General features: G+C 53.5%; 2 protein-coding genes and 1 non-coding gene across 4 annotated transcripts; 1 reads left to right on the forward strand and 2 right to left on the reverse strand.

Moving 5' to 3' along the window:
• The first annotated feature begins 5,210 nt into the window (after window positions 1–5,210).
• On the forward strand, window positions 5,211–11,579 carry B4GALNT1 (beta-1,4-N-acetyl-galactosaminyltransferase 1). 2 transcript variants are annotated; one of them, XM_045553509.1, is made up of 10 exons: window positions 5,211–5,462; window positions 5,982–6,146; window positions 6,266–6,372; window positions 6,832–6,872; window positions 7,017–7,197; window positions 8,535–8,633; window positions 8,779–8,969; window positions 9,431–9,571; window positions 9,832–10,072; window positions 10,617–11,579. In XM_045553509.1, the coding sequence occupies exons 1-10, from the start codon at window positions 5,245–5,247 to the stop codon at window positions 10,832–10,834; spliced, it is 1,602 nt and encodes a 533-aa protein (XP_045409465.1). In that variant the 5' UTR covers window positions 5,211–5,244; the 3' UTR covers window positions 10,835–11,579. The 2 variants fall into 2 exon arrangements, with proteins under 2 accessions (XP_045409465.1, XP_045409464.1); XM_045553508.1 differs by lacking the exon at window positions 5,982–6,146.
• On the reverse strand, window positions 11,418–18,659 carry LOC123639594 (solute carrier family 26 member 10-like). Its single transcript, XM_045553503.1, has 18 exons — window positions 18,233–18,659; window positions 17,653–17,763; window positions 16,952–17,109; window positions 16,620–16,784; window positions 16,214–16,366; window positions 15,431–15,513; window positions 15,145–15,292; window positions 14,924–15,037; window positions 13,961–14,038; window positions 13,777–13,872; window positions 13,273–13,379; window positions 13,086–13,155; window positions 12,897–13,013; window positions 12,722–12,755; window positions 12,560–12,642; window positions 12,415–12,469; window positions 12,193–12,299; window positions 11,418–11,574 (listed from the first exon to the last, which is right to left on the reverse strand). Exons 1-18 carry the CDS (start codon window positions 18,573–18,575, stop codon window positions 11,536–11,538), a joined length of 2,061 nt encoding a protein of 686 aa, XP_045409459.1. The 5' UTR covers window positions 18,576–18,659; the 3' UTR covers window positions 11,418–11,535.
• Window positions 14,577–14,716, reverse strand: LOC123640934. The gene has a single exon (XR_006736161.1). It is a non-coding gene; the product is annotated as a small Cajal body-specific RNA 11 (non-coding RNA).
• Window positions 18,660–20,234: the final 1,575 nt, after the last annotated feature.

Below are 20,234 nucleotides of genomic sequence, written 5' to 3' on the forward strand. Positions count from 1 at the left end.
GTAAAAGCAATTTGTATCATCCAGCCACAGTTGACTCGCTAGATAGATGGCTGCAGCTATATGAGTGGCCCAGGGTAACTGCTGGAAGACCTACACAACTGATACTTTGTGAAGTGCTTGAGGAAGATGCTTTCTGAATATTTTCAAAGGCTGATTACAATTGTAGTTCTCACATATTTTTTAAACTTTTAGTTAATTTATAATGTATATATATATAAACAGAAAAGCATACAGATTGTAAATATACAATCCAGTGTATTTTCACAAACTGAACACACTTGTGTAATCAGCACCCAGATTCTTTTTGACCCCTCTGGTTACTACCCTGCCTCCAAAGATAATCATGATCCTGACTACTAACATCATACATTAGTTTTGCCTGTATTCTACTTTAGTAAATGGAATCATACAGAATGTAATCTTTTGTGTCTGGTTCTCTTCTCTCAGCATTGTGAGCTATTTTGTGTAGCTGTAGATCATTCATTCTCATTACTGTGTAATATTCTATATTAGTCATTTATTGCGATATAATACATTATTCTAAACCTGAGGGCTTAAAACAGCAAACATTTATTGTATAGAATAATAAGAGATAATTATTGTAGTGCCAATAAAATTTTGTAAGTATCATACAATTCTCTTGAAAACTTTGCATGTCTTCTATGAATTTTATTGAGGTTAACTAAATTAAATGAAAGCTATACCCACAAATATTATTGAGATAAGCCATTCTCTACCTTCAGCTTTTGCTTAGACTGCTAAGGGAGAACACCTTCTTAGAAGTCCTATTGTTAGACTGAACAGTTCTCCAAGCTACCACATTATTTTTGAGACAGAGTTGTTCTGTTGCCTGGGCTAGAGTGAGTGGTGTGGTCTCAGCCTAGCTCACTGCAACCTCAAACTCTCAGCTCAGGTGATTCTCCTGCCTCAGCCTCCTGAGTAGCTGGGACTACAGGCACTTCCCACCATGCCTGGCTAATTTTTCTATTTTTAGTAGAGACGTGGTCTCACTCTTGCTCAGGCTGGTTTCAAACTCCTGAGCTCAAGCAATCCTCCTGCCTCAACCTCCCAGAGTGCTAGGATTACAGGCGTGAGCCACTGCACCTGGCCAGGCTACCACTTTAGATCTATCTTAATAAAGGATTTATATTCACATCTTGGCTTCACCTTTAGACTATGTTTTCTTGAGCATTCCCTAGATATTAGTTCCTCTTGCAAGTAATAAGCCAACTGGAGAGAAATAGCCTGAAAGCTATTTCTTGGTTTTAGTATCATTTGTCTTGGAGAGGCTAGGAATTTTCAAGCCCAATAATCCCCAGCTCCTTTTTGTTTAACATTCCTTCCTTTAGTTTATCTCTTTCTTTTCACATTTTACTACAAGCAGCAAGAAGAAACCAGATGGCACCTTCAACATTCTGCCTGGAAATCTCCTCAGCTGGATTGCCCAGTTCATTAGGTGTAGTTTGTCCTTTCCATACCACCATAGGTTACAGTGGGTCTTCTACTGAGAAGTAGGGTGCTGCTTAAAAATACCTTAAAATGTAGAAGTGGCTTTGGAACTGGATAACAGGTAGAGGCCAGAAGAGTGTAGAGATGCATGCTGGAAAAAGCCCGCAATGCCATGAATGAAACATTAAGGGTGACTATTGTGAGGTTTTGGAAGAAGAGAACTGTCCAGACATGCTCAGTCTCCATAGAGATTTCCTAAGTGGTCATGATGAGAATGTTGGTAGAAAAATAAACAGTAAAGACCATTCTGATTAGGTCTCAGATGGAAATGAGAAACATGTTATTGGAAATTGGAGGAAAAGCCTGAAGTGGCAAAGAACTTGGGCGAATTGTGTTTGTATCCTCATGTTTTGTGGTAGGAGAAATTTATGAGTGATGAAATAGAATATGTGGCAGAAGAAATATCTAAGCAAAATGTCGAGGGTGTGGTATGGCTTCTCTGCATTGTTTACAGTAAAACTCAAGGCAAGAGAAACAAATTAAAGATGTGATGTATAATCAAAAGGGAAGCAGAAGAAGATTTGGAAAATTCTCAACTTGGCCATATCATAAAGAATAAAAAAGCTATTCAGGAGAGAACACCAAGGATGTAGCTAAGTGAACATTTGATAAGGAGATTAGTATGGATAGAAAAAAGGCAGATGGTATTCATCCAGACAATGGAAGAATGAATATGCCCAAAGGCACTTTGGTCATCTTCAGAGCTATCTCACCTATTGCTGGCCCAGAATTCCAGAGCCTTGGGGGCAGAGCAGTTTCAAGGCTCTGCTCCCGTATTTCGATGCAGTTTTCCTTGGCTGTCCCAGCTGTGGCTCAAGTGGGCCCCAGGTATGGTGTGGGCTACAGTGGCTGGCCCTCTGGAGCACACAGGTAATAAACCTTGGTGGCATCCATGTGGTGCCATCTCCCCTGGCCTGGAGACTGCACCAGCTGTAGGGGCATGGCTGCCTCCACCTAGATTTCAAAGGATGCCTCAGAGAGCCTCAAGATCTAGGCAGAAAACTGCCACAGTGGCAGGGCCACCACAGAGAGCCCCAACTATAGCAATGCCCAACACAGCTGTGGGGGCAGGGCCACTTTCAAAACCCCAGACCAGTAGAGCCACCAGCATACAACTCCAGCCTGAAAGCCTCAGGCATGAGACTCCAAGGTATGAGAGCTGCTGTGTGGGCTGTGGCCAGTGAAGCCACACAGTGTTTTAACAAACTCTTTGGTCTTTTTTTTTTTTTTTTTTGAGACAGAGTCTCACTGTGTTGCCCAGGCTAGAGTGCTGTGGCGTCAGCCTAGCTCACAGCAACCTCAAACTCCTGGGCTCAAGCAATCCTACTGCCTCAGCCTCCCAAGTAGCTGGGACTACAGGCATGCACCACCATGCCTGGCTAATTTTTTCTGTGTATATTTTTTTAGTTGTCCAGCTAATTTCTTTCTATTTTTTTAGTAGAGACGGGGTCTTGCTCTTGCTCAGGCTGGTCTCGAACTCCTGAGCTCAAATGATCTGCCCACCTCAGCCTCCCAGAGTGCTAGGATTACGGGCGTGAGCCACCACACCCAACCTCTTTGGTCTTTTTTAATGTGGTCATCAAAAAATATTTCAATGTTATTCTAATTTGCTTTTACATTATTTCGTGTAAGGTCAAGTATATTTTTATATATTTAAAATCCATTTTCACTTTTTCTGTCAACTGCTTAATTATGATTTTTGTCCATTTGATCATTTTTTCTTGTTGCTGTTTTAGAGCTCTTAAGGAAAGTAGGCTTTTATCTATGTTACAGGTCGCAAATATTGTTTCACAATTTGTCATTCCTCTCAAGTTTAGTTTATGGTAATTTCTTCACTCAAGTGTTTTATGTAGTCAAATTTATTAATATTTCCCTTTACATCTTGCTTAGAGATCTCTTCCCCACTCCAAGACTGTAAGCAAAATGAAACAAAAACTCCACGATTTCTTTGACTATTTTTATGATTTCATTTTTAATATTAAAATATTGGATCTGGAATTTATTTTGGTGTAAGGAGGGTAGAGATTCCATTTCCACCCCCAGCTAATTAGTCATTTATTTGTATACAACTCATTCAATAATACATCCTGCACACACTTTCTTTATGTTCTACATTTCTTATTATATCTTTTTTTCCTATTAATCTTGATACATCTTTTATTGGAAACATAGAACCACAGAACACAAATTCTGGGCAGTGTCAGGAATCAGGCTGTGGCCTGAGGTTCGCAGGCAGAACTACCTCCAATCTGGCCACTCTGGGGTTTCCTTTCTTCTGCAAACCTGCGCCAAAGGGCGGTTAGGGGGATTAGGCCTTTGAATTACCGAGTGCTTGTCCCTTGAGTGTTTGTTAGATAATTGGGGAGCGAGGGAGACGGGGAGGAGGGAGGCTGTGAATCTGTCTTTGTTAGCCAGGCAGTGTTTCTTTCCCAGCCTTGTGTCCTTTATCTCACCCTAAGGACCCAGACATTCCCTGAAATGAGTTTTAGCAGCGCGCCTCTGCCCCGTCTCCTCCCAAAGCCCTATTGCGGGTGCTCTCCTACATGCTCTGAATGAGTAGGGACTAGAATGACTGGTCTTGGGGGCAGGTGGTTGAGATGCCAGGGTTTGGAGTCCAAGGGCTGGGGGGCTAGGAGGGAGAGGACCTTCCCGCGTCGGCTCAGCGCCCCCGCAATTTCCTCCGCGCCCACCAGAAGGCGCCGGGGCGCTCGCATTCCCCGCGCGGAGCCGGAGCCTCTGCCGCAACTAGCCGGGGAGCCGAGCCGCGCGGCGCTGCAGAATGAAGAGCAGGACCGCGGCCTGAGCCCTCTCTGCCCGGCAAGTGGCACAGGGGTGCCAGGGATCCCGGCTTTGTTCCTGGGGCTGGGGAGCAGCAGTTTCTCACCTCCGTTTCCCCCCGACCCCCACCCCCCTGCAGGAAACACCCAAAACCACCCCCGCGCCGTGGTGTACAAAAGCCGGTAGAGTTGCAAGGCGGGAGGAGTCGGGAGCGCTCCGGAGGCAGGCGGATCCCACACACTCTCAGGCTCACGCCTAGCTCCGCCATCAGGCCGCCCCCAGCCCCATGAGGACCCCCAGGCCGCAGCCCGGACCGAATCTTGCCGCAGCCTTAGAGCGTTAGACAGGTCAGTGCCCGGGCAGGATGAGGGGCCGAGCTGGAGGAGGGAGGAGAGGGGAGGAGGAGCGCTCGCTGGTCCACCCTGTCCCCGCACAGCTTCTCGAGGCCACTCAGCGGGTCACCTCCGCCGGGGGCATCCAATAGCGCGGGCGTGGTTCTGCATTTTTCCTGACAGGCAAGGTGTGGAGCCGCCCTCTGCAGCCCACCCCGGCCCAGGTGATCTCAGATTTGGGGTGTGGGGCGCGCACCGGCCAGGACGGGCGGCGGGCTTGGAGACGTCCGCTGCTCTAATAATGCGGTGCTTTCCTACTTATGCATGGCCGCGTCGAAACCACAGCATCCGAATGTCTCTTGCATCAAGATGCCAGGCTTCGGGTGTGAGAGGAAACCGAGATGCGGGAGAGGGAGAGAAGAAAGGAGGCCGGGAGACACAGAGGCCCAGGGAGTGAGGGGAGGGGTACCAGGAAAACGATTCGCAGTGCAAATCGTAGCGCGATGTGTGGAGCGGAGAGCGCCCTTGGGAGCCGGCCAGAGCCTCCGAGGTCACGGGGGTCAAGCGCCCCAGCCCTCGCCTTCTCTCCCTACCTTTCTCACCCCCACCCCACCCCCACTCCAGGATGTGGCTGGGCCGCCGTGCCCTCTGCGCGCTGGTCCTGCTGCTCGCCTGCGCCTCGCTGGGGCTCCTATACGCGAGCATCCGGGACGCCCGGGGCCTCCGGGCACCTCTTGCGCTGGGGGCGCCCCCGCAGGGGCCCCCTAGGCCCGAGCTGCCAGACTTTGCCCCTGAGCCCCGCTACGCACACATCCGCGTCAGGATCAAGGAGGAAGTGGTGGGGTGAGTGCTGACAGCGGCAGCATCGCCGCACGAGCTGAGGGCGGCTTGGGGGGCTTTTGTTTCCTCCGCTTCTGGGCTCAGATGCCTGCGTTTTCCTGACTGGAGGTGTGGAATGAGGTGGGAGGCTGCTGAGCTTGGGCTGGGGGGAAATCTGTTCTCCCTGGACCTTGTCATGGGGATGGGAGGCTATGCAGGCAAAGGAGGCCCTGAAAGACTTCCTTAGGTCCTGATCCAGCCAGGCGTGAGAAGAGATTCCAGCTGGAGTCCTGATGGTGGGTGGGCAGCTGCTGAAATCCTAGTAATTGGGCCGATTCTACACCTCGGCAAAATCCAGATTTAGAGAATGGGTCATCCATCCATCCGAGATCCTCCCTCCTGTGGCCTATTTGAAGAGCGGTGTTTAAGGGGACAGACTATGGACGGGCAGAGTTGAGGGGCCAAGGTGTGGGGCACTGTGTGTTTCCTAGGATGAATAGAGCTGTGCAGCCGGGCTCCGATAACCCACCCTCCCCCTTTCAGGCTGCTGGCTCAGAACAACTGCAGTTGTGAGTCCAGCGGGAGGGGTCTTCCCCTCCCCTTCCAGAGACAGGTCAGAGCCATTGACCTCACTAAGGCCTTTGACCCTGAGGAGCTGAAGACTGCCTCTACCACAAGGGAGCAGGAGTTCCAGGCCTTCCTGTCAAGGTACCAGCTTGAAAGAAGGGCATGACTCTGCAGTGGGAGGTCCAGAGGGTGGCCGTGCCAGGAGAGAGAGCCCCTCTCCTCCTGACTCCTCCTCTGTCCTCTCCTTTCTCCACTGCCAGGAGCCAGTCCCCGGCTGACCAGCTGCTCATAGCCCCTGCCAACTCCCCCCTACAGTACCCCCTGCAGGGTGTGGAGGTTCAGCCCCTCAGGAGTATCTTGGTGCCAGGTGGGGAAGAGGGTCCTAGAGGATTACCTAGCCACAGTGCAGGGGGGTAGGGTGTGCAGAGCCCAAGGTTGGGTGGGGAAGAAGGAGAGGAAAATTGGAATGGAAGGCGGGAGCTTCTGATTAAAGGGGGACCTGAGTCAGAAGGGGGCTTAGGAAGTGGGAGGTGAGGACAGAAGGGACTTCAGGAATTGCAGAAAACCATAACTGGGGAGGTTTGGGGGAAAGAAGCTTTTCTTTGCTAATTAACCAATGATTAGGTGGATAGGTAGGGCAGTCCATAGAAGAGACACTGCTTTGATGAGGAGTCAAAAATCAGTCTGTGTTATGCAATGTGCCCTGCTGAGGCCTCAACAGGAGGAATGGGTGAAAAGTTTTGTAGTGTGTGTGGTGAGAGAGGGGAGAGAAAGTGAAGAATTCAGGGCTTTCTGTGTGATTCTGATTCCCCATCCTTGCTCCCAGGGCTGAGCCTGCAGGCTGCTTCTGGTCAGGAGGTATACCAGGTGAGAGAAATGAAGGTGAGGAGGCCAGGTGGATATCTAGAATGCTGGAAGGGAGACAGGACTGCCAAGGGAGGGATAGAGGAGTCAGGGAGGCAGGAGGTGAGTCCAGGGCCTAACCCTGCTTTCTGCAATCCCCTCTCCCAGGTGAACCTGACTGCCTCCCTGGGCACCTGGGACGTGGCAGGGGAAGTGACTGGAGTGACTCTTACTGGAGAAGGGCAGCCAGATCTGACCCTTGTCAGCCCAGGGCTGGACCGACTCAACCGGCAACTGCAACTTGTCATTTACAGCAGCCGAAGCTACCAGGCCAACACTGCAGACACAGGTGTGAGGCCTGGGTGGAGGTAGGGACAGATGGGACAAACAGGGAGGACCCAGAAAGGCTTGAGTGGGCAAATGACAGAGGGTGTGGGAGACACTTGGGCAATGGCCAGAGCTGCCCAGCCACACAATGGGCACTTCTACTGGGCCAGCAGGGCCAGGGAAGTAGAGAAGGGGCCTTTGTTCATCTGGGGCCATAGCAGGCCAGAGGGAAACTGGAGCCTTGGGTGTGTCTCCCCTTCAGGCCAATGGTGGGGGCCCCAGGAAATGACCTGCCCCATGAGCCAGAAGACTCAGGCTCTATTCTCAACCCACCACTTACTAGAGGGCAAAGCCCTTTCTTTACCTTCCAGAGCTCCCATTTCTCCTCTAGCAAAAGGGGCCTAGCAGCCCTCCTGCCTCTCCCCAAAGCTTGTCACACTAAGTTTGCTCACACCTTAGGGCCTTTGCACTTGCTGTTTCCTCTGCCTGGAATACTCACCTCCCGGATTTTTGTGTGGCTGGCTCCTTGTCATTTAGATCTCAGCTCAAATGTCTCCTCCTTTCTATTACATTGCTTGACTTACTCTCTATTCAATACTTACCAGTATTTGAATTTTTTTTAATTTACTTAGCCTGGGACCAGACTGACTAGGTTCCTATCTGCTTGTTGCTTAATAGCTGTATAAATGTAGGCAAGTTACTTTTCTATGCCTCAGCTTCTTTTTTGCAGTAGGAATCTACTAAATAGGGCTGTCTTGAAGATTAAATGAATTCATATATTTAAGGTAGTTTTTAAAAAGGGTTTGACACATTAGTAAATGCTCAATAAAGGTTAGCTTTTAATTAAAACTTTTTTATTGTCTTTCTCCCACCTGTTACAATGTAAGTTCCAACAAGGGTAAGCACCTTGTGTTCTTGTCCACCAAAGCCTAGAAAGGTGGGACACAGAGTAAGCACTTAAATGTTAATTGGGGCCAGGCCTGGTGGCTCATGCCTGTAATCCTAGCACTCTGGGAGGCCGAGGCAGGAGGATTGCTCAAGACCAGCCTGAGAAACAGTGAGACCCCGTCTCCACTAAAAATAGAAAGAAATTATCTGGACAACTAAAAATATATATAGAAAAAATTAGCCGGGCATGGTGGCACATGCCTGTAGTCCCAGCTATTCAGGAGGCTGAGGCAGGAGGATTGCTTGAGCCCAGGAGTTTGAGGTTGCTGTGAGCTAGGCTGACACCACGGCACTCTAGCATGGGCAACAGAGAGAGACTCTGTCAAAAAAAAAAGCAAAAAAAAAGTTAATTGGCTGAAAAGAGAATGTTGTTCCAGCCTTAGGGCCAAATGCCATGTCCTTTCTTCCCAGTCCGGTTCTCCACGGAGGGACATGAGGCTGCCTTCACCATTCGCATAAGACACCCCCCTAACCCGCGCCTGTACCCGCCTGGATCTCTACCCCAGGGAGGTGAGGTTGGGGGTGGGCAGGGACATATTAGACCCAGCCCTGGTGGGGCGCAAGAAGGGAAAGGGTAGCCCTGGGAGAGGATGTCTTCCTGTTCCTCTCTCCCCGCTCTCCTTGTCTGCATCCAACCCTGCGCCCTCTATCTAAGCCCAGTACAACATCAGCGCTCTGGTCACTATTGCCACCAAGACCTTCCTTCGTTACGATCGGCTACGGACGCTCATCGCTAGTATCCGACGCTTCTACCCGACTGTCACCGTGGTCATCGCTGACGACAGCGACAAGCCAGAGCGTATTAGTGGCCCCCACGTGGAGCACTATCTCATGCCCTTCGGCAAGGTGCGCAGCCACGGCGGGCCAGAGGACTCCGGGAGGAGGCACCTTCACTAGCCTTTTGGGTAGTGAGTGATTGGAGGACCTGCTGTCTCAGAATCACGGGGGTGCCTGTTAAGCATGAGGACTCCTTGAATGTAAGCTCCGTGGGAGCAGAAATCGTGCCTATCTTATTCGCCCTACATTCTTAGAATGGTGCTTAGTACCTACTGGGCACTCAATAAAATAGTTGATGGATGAATGAATGAATGCACATGCCAAAACCCTTCCCCAGAACAATGACTCAGAACCTCAGAACGGGATGGGGGAGGGGAGGGTCTGCTTTTTTTTTTTTTTTTTTTTTACCTAGCTCCCGGTCATTCAAAAGCACTCGAAAGTTTGGAGAGGGGTCAGGGGAAAGAAAGAAAGGTGGCAGAGGAACATGTCCTATCTCTACAGCCACCCCAACCACGCACACTTCTCCCCAGGGCTGGTTCGCAGGTCGAAACCTGGCCGTGTCCCAAGTAACCACCAAGTACGTGCTGTGGGTGGACGACGACTTTGTCTTCACGGCGCGGACGCGGCTAGAGAGGCTCGTGGACGTGCTGGAGCGGACGCCGCTAGACCTGGTAGGGGAGGGGCAGCGGGATGTGGGGTGGGAGAAGTCCTTGAACAGGCTAGGCCCTTGGGGGGGAGCTGCGGCCGAGAATGGCCAGCCCTGGGACAGAGAGGACGACGACGACGAAGGGGGGCCTAGGGGTCTGTCTGGGTCCTGCAGGGAAGAAGCGGAAGAGGATGGGGCAGGGTAGCCACCCCAGGGAAGAGGGAGCTCAGGCCTAACCCCCTTCCAGTCGCCGCCCCGCCTGGCGCCATCCTCCCACTCCCCCAGGTGGGGGGCGCGGTGCGCGAGATCTCGGGCTTCGCCACCACTTATCGGCAGCTGCTGAGCGTGGAGCCCGGCGCCCCAGGCCTCGGGAACTGCCTCCGGCAAAGGCGGGGCTTCCACCACGAGCTTGTCGGCTTCCCAGGCTGCGTGGTCACAGACGGCGTAGTCAACTTCTTCCTGGCACGTACTGACAAGGTGCGCGAGGTCGGCTTCGACCCGCGCCTCAGCCGCGTGGCACACCTGGGTGAGTGGCGCCCCCTCCCGGCCGGGCCTGGCAGGGACCCCGCGGGGCGCTGGCCGAGGCTCCGTGCCGCGAGGCGCCAAGGTCACCGGCCCCTTCTCCTCGCCCGCGCCCAGCTGCCACCCGGAACCCTAGAGCAGTTCTGCGAAGATTTCCCAAGACCTGCGCCCAGGCGAGAGACAGCTCCCACCCTCTCCTTGCCCCGCATACCATTTTAAATCTACACTCCCAGCACAGCAGCCCGGCCCCCTTTGCGCTTCCCCGCCACTGTCACCGCCGCCCCTACTCCCAGCTGCTTCCCCTGGTTCAGACCACACTTGGAGCAGCTCATCCCGTGTTTATTGAACCTCTGAAAACAAGTATATTAACTCCATGTTACACTCGAGTAAAACTGAGACCGAGACGGGTCAGTTTACATGCTCAAGATCCTTAGAAACAGTCTTTGCAAAGGAGCATCTCCATATCCTAAATTTTAGTTCTCCCTTACTGGTTGGCCTTCTGCACCCTCAGGACCCTTCACTGTGCACTCCCTTCCCTCTGCCCCCAGAATTCTTCCTGGATGGGCTTGGTTCCCTTCGAGTTGGCTCCTGCTCTGACGTCGTTGTGGATCATGCATCCAAGTTGAAGCTGCCTTGGACATCAAGGGATGCCGGAGCAGAGACTTACGCGCGGTACCGTTACCCGGGATCACTGGACGAGAGTCAGATGGCCAAACACCGCCTCCTCTTCTTCAAACACCGGCTGCAGTGCATGACCTCGGAGTGATGGCCACCCGGGGCTTTCCAACTGTCAGGCTGGGCCTGCCTCCTTGTTTCTGCCAGGAATTTCCAGCAAACCCCACCACCCAGTGAGCACCCCAGACTGTCCCTGAGCCCCTCATTCCTTACTCTTCCCTTTCAGAACCTGATCCTAAACAGGGGCTTGTCCTGGTGACACCCCTCCTTTCCTGAGTGCCCAGGGGCCTGATGGAGCCATAACCTCTCCCATAACCAGTGCCAAGTCCTCCTCCCCACCCCATTCTCATGGGGCAGGACATGGGGGGGTCACTTTCCAAGTGCCAAAGAGCCCAGGGGGACTCCAAGAACCTAAAGTAGAAATCTTCTTGGGACTGAGAAGGTGGGGAAGTTCCCCCAACAATTAATCCCAGGGCTGTGTCCCCCACCCCTATCTCTGGATCCAGGACTGTGCACCGGCTCCAGCCCCACCCCCCCAAGGAGAACTTGTGACTCTGGAGCTGAGGTGGGGACTGGTGAACGCATGGTGAAAGCCATTTTTCTGTGTGTCTGTGCAATGCTGTGGGCCTGGAGGAAGGGGCAGCAGGGTCTGTGCGCAGACACCCAGACTCGCGTCATGATCCCAGAGGCTCTCAGCTTCATTTTATTAGTTACATTAAGTAAGGGGGCTCAGGCATCAGGGTCCTCCTCACACACACATTGTTGGGGCCCGCCACACTCCAAGTGACTGGGTCAGACCCACACTGTGCAAATCTTTGGGTCAGTGATCTCCTGAGGAAGAGAGGGGACATGTCAGGAATAGATTCAGTACCCACTCCTTGCGGGGATTTGGCAGTCATCTGAGGGGAACCCCACTCTCTTTGCAACCTGAGTTCTTCAGTTCTTCACCCATAGCTTGGTCCAGTCTCCCTGACTTGGTTTTTTTTTTTTTTTTTTTTTTGAGACAAAGTCTCACTCTGTTGCCCGGGCTAAAGTGCCATGTGTCAGCCTAGCTCACAGCAACCTCAAACTCCTGGGCTCAAGTGATCCTCCTGTCTCAGCCTCCCAAGTAGCTGGGACTACAGGTGTAAACCACCATGCCTGGCTAATTCTTTGTTTCTATTTTTAGTAGAGACAGAGTTTCGCTTTTGCTTAGGCTGGTCTCGAACTCCTGACCTCAAGCAATCCTCTCGCCTCCCAGAGTGCTAGGATTACAGGGATGAGCCACTGCACCTGGTCTGACTTGGTCTTAAATCCACTAATCATTTCATCCCCACTCCTTACTTCTTGATCTTCCTCCTCTGCCCCTTTCCCAGATTTCTCTCCCTGGGTCTTCAGCCCTCACCCATACCTCACTTGCCACAGTCCAGCACCTCCTGACTCCCACTCTTGATGCCACTGCGCCCTTACCAGTCTCTCCAGGGCATGAGCAGCTGCATCCTGGACACTCACAAACAGCTGTTCTGGGGTCACTCTGTCCAGGAGTCCTGCCCGGGTCAGTGTCCCCAGCACCGAGGCTGTGTGGGGAGGGTGTCAGGCTCTCAGGCCCTAAGTCCACACCATGTCCTCTTCCCTCTCCCAATTGTCCAATCATTCCCCAGGCGCTGGCCCACCATGCCCCACCCCTCCTACCATTACACTGAGCCAGGAGAAGGTGGATCTCAGCATCTCGGCACCGGCTGGCCAGCTGTGGGGGTGGGGCAGAGTGGTAAAGTCCCAAATCAGCGGATATGAGTGAGATGGTAAGGGCTTCTCTTCAACCTACCCTCTCCCTCACCTGTACCACTTCTCTGGCTCCAGCAGCATCAGCAAAGGTGACACCACTGAAGTCTAGGACCACCACTCTGACAGGCTCAGCAACTAGGACAGGAGAAGGCAAGAATACCCAGATGCTGCCATGGGTCATGCCCAAATCTCCCCCCTTGTTATCCCATCTCACCTCTGTCAGGTGGGCCATCCGCCTTCGGAGTCTCCTATGAGTAGAGAAAGGCAGTCACCACCCCCGAGACACAAGCATAAATGTGCACCCCTTGAGCACAAGGATCCCCCTGAGAACACCCACCTGCTTCCCACTCCCAGAGGATCCACACTCCCCCTAGACCAAGTTCCCTCACCCTGCCTCCTTTTCCAAGCCCCAGACGCCATTCCAGGATGTGGCGAAACTTCCCACGGGTCCCAAAGTAGAGTGGTGTTGGATAGCTCAGGATGCAGAGCCCTGCAACCTGCAGGAGCTAAGGGGTCAGAGGGTCAGAAAAACATCCAATTCTAATCCTCCCTTCCTTCTTTGTCTGTAGCCCACCCACCTTATGGCTCCCTCTGAGTGGTCTGTAGAGCTCTGTCCCCTCAGCCAGTCCAAGTGCCAGACACTGCACCCTAGGGAAGAAGCTGGGGTCAGATTCCCAGGCTAGGCTGGCCTGGCTGGAGAATCACCCCAAGCCCCCCTGTTCTCTCCCCTCCCCTAATCTCAACTCCACTCATCTCTATGCCCACCTCTGGGTGCGGCAGACCACAGTCATCATGGAGAAGACCACACCCACGGCCAGGCCCAGGTCCACACTCAGGGTCACTACAGCCACCCATGTGACCATCCATACAGCCTGCAGGACATGGATGGGGTGGATTGCCCAAAAGAAAGGCCAGGCCATCACTGCAGGGAAAGGAGTCTAAGGGCAGTGACTAGCAAGGCAAGTGATGGGGAGGGATGGCCCAGGAAAAAGTAGAAAGCATCACAAAAGGAAAGGACAAGATTGGCCCAGTGGGACACACACCAAATGTAATGACTCCAGATGTTGTACCAAGTGGGAGGTTATAAATATTCATGTCTGGGGGGTTCAAACCCCACCCTTTCCCTTGTCTCTGAGTAAAGGATGTTACTCAGAGGTGTTGGGAGAATTGCAGAACTTAGGACCAGGACAATTAGCTTTGGTCCAAGGCAGAGGCTGGGTATGCTGAGAAGATGGGAAGGAGCAATCTGGGGGTAATGCCTTTTCTCACAAAGTCCATGCGGCTGATGCGCCATAGTTGTGGAAGTTCCTGCATCTGGAAGAACATCTGGCGCATGCTGGAGATGTTGATGCAAGCCAGGACAGCCTTGGGGCAGAGGAGGCGGGCTGACTACCCCAATATCCTGGAATATAGCCACCCTCCCAGCTATGCCCATGCCTCCTCTGCTCCTTACCTTGGGCAGATAATAGAAGAAGGGCCCCAGCCAGAGCAGCACGGACAGGACCACCATACAGGAGAAGAGGCCTGCTAGCTAGAGGCAAGAAGGGAGGGAAGCAAAGAAGGAAGGGAACCCCCCACCCTCACATGAGAGCTGGTCTCCCTGCCTGCTCGGCCTCATCTTCTTTGGAAGCCTCCCTCCTCCCAAATCTCCTTCCACACAGATATTCCTCACTCCTCAGCCCCCTTCTTGACATTCTGCCATTCACACCCATCCCTCTCCTTCCCCCAGTTAAATGCCTGTCATTTCCCAGTCTCCCCCTAGACATATGTAGTTCAAGTTTCCTATTTTTCTAGCCCACCTCCATCTTAGAAACCATTACCTTGTTAACAGGCTAACACATGCTTATGGTGCCAGCAAAGTAAGGAAAACCAAAAACATTAGGGGGAAGATTTCATATGTGATATTTCTTTTAAATGAAAATATCCTCATGGAAAAAAATCAGAATTTCTTTTCTTAAATTTATTTTACAGTTTAGCATTGTTTTTATTTTTAACTACACCTGGGGGACCATAAACTTTTTCAGTGCTTAGAACCTACAGAGGTCTTTTCCCCCATCCCTCCATCTTAAATTGTCCACTGGTGCCTTTACGAGCCAGCCCTAGTCTTAGGACAGCCTTCCTAAACTGAGAAGGAGATTGCTGTGTGTGCTGCCAGCCCATCCTGTTAGAACTGAGCACAGCAGAGCATAAAAAGCATAGGCCAGGACAAGTCTACAAAGGTCTTAATAGAGCATTGCTATATTCTATCTCTCCTATCTAGATAATTCCATCTGCTCACTCAACCTCCTTCACAGATTCCCATCCTCCTTTATATAGATACCACCTGGATATCTAGTATTCTTCCACCTGTTTCTCCACCACCACCACCTGGCCTGGATGTCCCATCCTATCTCCTCATCCAAGGATGCCCTCTTACCTGTGTATTCCCACCAGCATCCACTAGTAGACTGGTGGTGGCCAGCGTGGCTGAGTTGGGAAAGCAAGAGAAGAGGGAGGAGATGAGGTTGGAGACACCGTGTGCCAAGAGCTCCTAGAGGGATACAGTGCGATGAAGAAGGGAGAGGCAAAGGCATGGGAGGAAGTCAGGGTAGAGGGTTGTCTCTTGAATGAGGTTAGGGTCCACAGTTGGAGTCACACCTGGTTGGAGTCAACAGTGTAGCTATACTTGTCTGCATAGATGGAGGCCAGGGAGGCGGACACAGCAAAAGTAACCAATGCGATGGGCAGCGAGTCGGCCAGAATCCTGGGCAGCTCAGCCAGGTTGGGGAGGAGAGGTTGGGGAAATCTGGAGAGGGAGGGGTCCATGGTGAGGATGGGTTGGGTGCTGTGGGGAGATAGAGAAGGCAGAGAAAATAGGGTGGGCCAGGACAAGAGGAGGTGTTGCATGGGAGAGGAAAAAGATGGTGTCTTTTCATTCTCTTACCCTCCAGGCAACAGCCCCACTATCTGGACATTGTATCTTGTGTCCAGGGAAGAGGTGAAACAGAGCACAGAGGCCAGGAGCACCTGAGAAAGAACAAAAGTAGGGCACAGAAGAAGATGGGGCCCTGGCAGGAGCTGGAAGGGCTCAGGATGAGAGAGGATAGGATCCCAGTGCAGGACCAGGTGGTCCCAGGATCCCAGCACCTGGGGGAACAGGGTGTGTTTGGCATGGGCACCTGATGACTAACTTAGGAGTGAGGGGATGAGAAAGAGGAATGATGTGTGCCCAGCGCTAAGGAGAGAGCTGGACCCAAGGAAGTTCAAGAGGATACCAAGAGGTGCAACTGAATTATTCTAAGTAGGGGAGCTGGACTATATCTAGAGATACTCTGATATCTGTGGAGACACAGAATATTTATTTAGTCTGAAAAGAGAGAAATGGGGGAGGGGGTTGGGAGATACACTGAATCCCAGTGAAGGACCCTGGCGAGGAGAGCGGTGAGAGGAGATGCCGTGGCCAGCGACACCTCAAGGGAGCGCTGTAGGAAGGAAGAAGGTATTCTGAGAGGTGTAGAGGGGACTCTGTGAGAGAAGTGTGACTGTGGATGGGGGATTCTGGAAGGTCAAAGTGTTCTGGGAGGCGGCCTGGAAAAGTCCATGTGGGAACACGACCTCTCCTCTGTGACTTCGCTGCATTCCACAAGGGGGCGGCAGCGGCCAGTTCCCACAGGGTGGACAGGGTCTGTGCAGGGCAGGGGGCCGGAGCACAGGGCCATCCTCTCACCATGACGACTTCCCCCGGGATTGGAGTGGGCAGCCTGTCTCGGAATCTCACGTTCAACTCCTTGACCGGCACGAGCAGCGCCAGGCTGAGTGCCGAGATGGTCAGCTCAGCCGGACTGCTCCGGGGCAGCGCGGTCAGCACGGCGGCCAGCGTCTGCGGGCAGGGGCGGTGAGCAGAGGGCCCTGTGCCGGGTTCACTGCGCCCAGCGCGCGCCCGCCAGACCGGGTCAAGGCCCTCTCTGCCGGCTGCCATCTGGGCTTCCACCTCCACAGCGCCCTCGTTCAGCCACGAGGTCCTTCGCCCTCTTCACACACTGTCCCTCCACCTCCCGTCCTTCCTCGCTTTTGGAGTTTCTCTCTTCCCCGGACCGCTAGAACCCTCTTCTCCGGAGTTCTCCCACCTTCACCTTGAAGAGAGAAAAGCAGCCGATCTGGCGCGGGAGGGACAACCCCAAAAGGCTCGGCAGCTGGGACACAAGCACGTGCAGCGCGGCCCCGCTGGTCAGCGCCTTGACCACAGGCTCGGACAAAAAGGTGGCCAGGACGCCGAGCTGCAGCGCGAACATTCCCAGCTGCGGGGAGAAGACGCGCAGTCACCAACAAGAGGAGGAGCAGACCACCCAGAGCACCGCGGGCCAGCTTCTGCGCGCTCCTCTGCCCTCCTGAACCCGAACACGAAGCCTGCCCCTCCCTCTGTCCCGGCCGCCCCCACCCAGGGCCTCCCTGGATTCTCCCTCACCATTAGCGCCCCGCTCCCGAAGGCCAAGGCCGCGGCCGCTCCAACCCGCTGAGCATCCAACTGCTCCCTCTCGATGCTGCTCAGGTTCCCCATGAGGGGTTCGGGCACTAGCCGCTCCACGGCCGAGCCAGTCATGAGGCTGAGTACGGCGAAAGTTCCTGGTGCCAAGGGACAAACGCAGAGATCACCAGCCTTGTGGCCCCCGGGTGGGGGGGGGAGTAGAGCAAACAGCTCAGGCCAGGATGCTGCTGTCAGACTCCACTCTCCTGGAAGGCTGCTGCCCCCCTGAAGGCCAGGGGGCTACCAACTGGTGCAGCAGCTGGAAACCCATGGCGAGAGAGGAGAGGAGCGCGCAAGAGTCTGCAAAAAATTGCCCCTTCCTCCATACTCTCCAAGTACTGCATGCTCCTTTGGGGGCCCGTGCATCTCTTCTTCCCCTTCCAAGTTCCAGAAATGTTCATTTTAACCAAATTTCACGGAGGGAAAAAGTCCAAGTAAATTCCCACCTCTTTGCACCCAGGCCAGCGAGCATTGTCTAGTTCAGAGTTCCATGGCAGGGTTGCACAGGAGGGAGCGGAAGGTGGGGAAGTTGAAGAGGGGAATAAAAGGCAAGAAGCTTACAGGAAGGGAAGCGACAAACCCCTGCCCATTTTCACTCCACAGAGAAGAAGAGGAGTCAGTGGAAGCCCTTGGTCACTCACCTGTGGACAGGTGTCTCCCAGTACCCAGCAAGCTGTAGATGAGGACGGGAAAGAAAGAAGTGTAGAGTCCGAAAACTGGGGGCACAGAGGTCAGGAGGGCAAAAGCCATGCCTGGGGAAGAAGTAGAGAAAAAGGTCTGCAGTAAGGAGGGGTGTTGCCTGGTCTCCCGGACCTTCCCCCTTCCCACACTCTCAGCTTAGAGACTGGCGTCAGGGATGCTAAATTAAGCCACAAGAGGGAACCGAGGGTTAATGTGTCTCCGTGGGAGGTTGTGGGGTGGACAAAGTCAAGGATCCATGCCGTCCTAGTCCCGGGAGGCAAGCGCTGTGCCTCTCTCCAGTTCCCTGAGCCGGAACGTGTGCGAGGCTTTTCGCAGGATTGAGCAGAAGAGGGGAGGTGGGGGTGGGGAACTGATGGAGCTCCACAGTCCTTACCCCAAACTTGGCCTCGGGTCCCCCTCTCTTAACCCTCAGCGACACTAGCCCACCAATTCGCTCCCAGATTCCTTGCTCCCCACACCTCCTCCCCAAAGCCCTCTAGAGCTCAGGGTGCCTGACAGACTGCTGTTGGGGCCTCTCACCCTGGGGCACGTGCACGATTCCCACGGTCACTCCGGCCACTGCATCCCCGAGCAACCAGGCCCGCCAGCGGTAGTGGGGCAGCCAGCGCAGCGGGGGCAGCCGAGCCCGCAGCAGGCGCCACGCCCCCGTCCCGGAACAGGCGCGGGCCCGCAGCCTCCACAGCCTGCACAGCCGGGCCAAGAAGGGCTCCGCCGGCAGCTCCGGCTCCTGCTCTTCGCCCCCGAACAGCTGCTGGAACCGAGCCTCGGTGAGAGGTTCCCTGAGCCTGGCGCCCAGAGGGGACTTAAGGTCAGAGGCCTCTCCACGGCCTGGGCAGGTCCTGGCACCCAGCAGCGCACTCATTTTGCCCTTGGCCACTTCCAATTCCGTCTGGTCTTAAATACTCCTTGTCCCCCAGCCCTGAGTCCCGCCTCCCATGAAGCAGAGGCCAATCCGGCCCTTTAGGCGCCCTCTCTGGGGGACCTTCTGGGGTCAGGCAGAGGTGCAGCTCGGGGAGGCAGAGTCTCTATACTAGGCGTTTCCTCAGACATCCTTGGCCGGATCAGATCGCTGGCTCTGGGCCCGCTATGAGGGGTGGCTGTGAAAAGGTGTGGAGATCAGAGAGAGAGGCCGAAAGACAAGCACACAGCAGCACCCAGCACCCACTATTTACCACTCTTTGGCCTTTTCACATCACTCCAGTTCTTTTCCCCATCTGTACTTTGGGCAGAGACAGGGAGTGGTTCCCGTCACTGGTCCTTCCCCGGAGCCATCGCATTCTCCTAGCTGGAGCAAGAAAGTTAAGCACCCATTCTGAACCCCATCCCAAATCCAAATCTTCATGGGGCATAGTTTGCCCCAAGAAAGTGTAAGGGGCACTATTGGCCTCAGCAGTTTCACAGATTACTGAGATGGGAAGCAGCTACAGGCATTGGACCGGGATAATGACAAAACCACTCCACACCTCTGCAGGGAGTGGCTACGCCTAGTTCCAGGGAAATATTGAACTGATAGAAAATTTTAATTTTATTTCTTAGGAGCCAAAAAAACTGAGCACCATTTATTACATTCAAGTGCTATTCACAAAGTAGGCACTCAAAATTGCGTATGTGGTTAAACTAGGCACAAAGGAGTCGCCCACCCATCTCACATACCCCTGTGGCTCCTAGAGAAACACAACGGTTCCGAGTTCCAGAATCCTATCTGCCACCATCCCCTCCCCCACTCACAAGAATCTTCAGCACCCCTCCCTATCACCCTCTGGTCCCCCAGTCCCTGACCCCAAAGCCCTGGGTGTGGGGTACAGTGAGGGTGGGTCTCCCTTCTTCAATTCCTCCTATTGTTCCCCAGAAGCCTTATCTGGGCCCTACGTCCTGTCCCCCCTTTCCAGATCCCTCCCCTCATTGTCGGCCAGAGGGACCTCAGGCCCACAGGGAGGCTCCAGCTCCTCCTCACCCTCCCACCCCAGTGGTCTATTGTCTGCTGAGGAAGCCAGTGCACGTGACTGAGCCCAAGGGATGAGTGGACACAGTGGACACACAGTTGCACAAGGACCCAGGACAGGGCATCTGGACATGGATCTTTGCATGTTTGGCTCTCTCTCTTCCAGTGGCCCTCCCAGAAGTTGGGAGGGGTGAAGACCCCCTTGGGCTCTCCATTCTTGGGTCTGTGGTTTGAAGAAGAATCCCCTTCTGCTCACTATGGACATGACTTATGACCTCCCAGACAGCAAAGATAAGGAGACCCAGAACTAGGAAGGAGTCACAGCCCCTAGGATCCTCCACCTTCCCATTCTGCCTCAGCTGAAAGTGGAGGCCTCAGAAGGAAAGGTACATTGGGCATTTTGTGTTTTAGTATCTGGGTGTTGGGGGAATGGCGAGAAGTCACACTACACTGGGCTTTCTGCTGGGGTCTAGACTGGAGGGTGGATGGGGGGAAAGAAGGGTAAGTAGTTGGGTAAAGGTGAGTCAACATCAAGAATCTAGGGCTTTTCAGTGGCCCCAGGCCCTGGGTCTGGGGTGA

Source organism: Lemur catta, chromosome 6, assembly GCF_020740605.2.
Source record: "Lemur catta isolate mLemCat1 chromosome 6, mLemCat1.pri, whole genome shotgun sequence".
NCBI classification, from domain to species: domain Eukaryota; kingdom Metazoa; phylum Chordata; class Mammalia; order Primates; family Lemuridae; genus Lemur; species Lemur catta.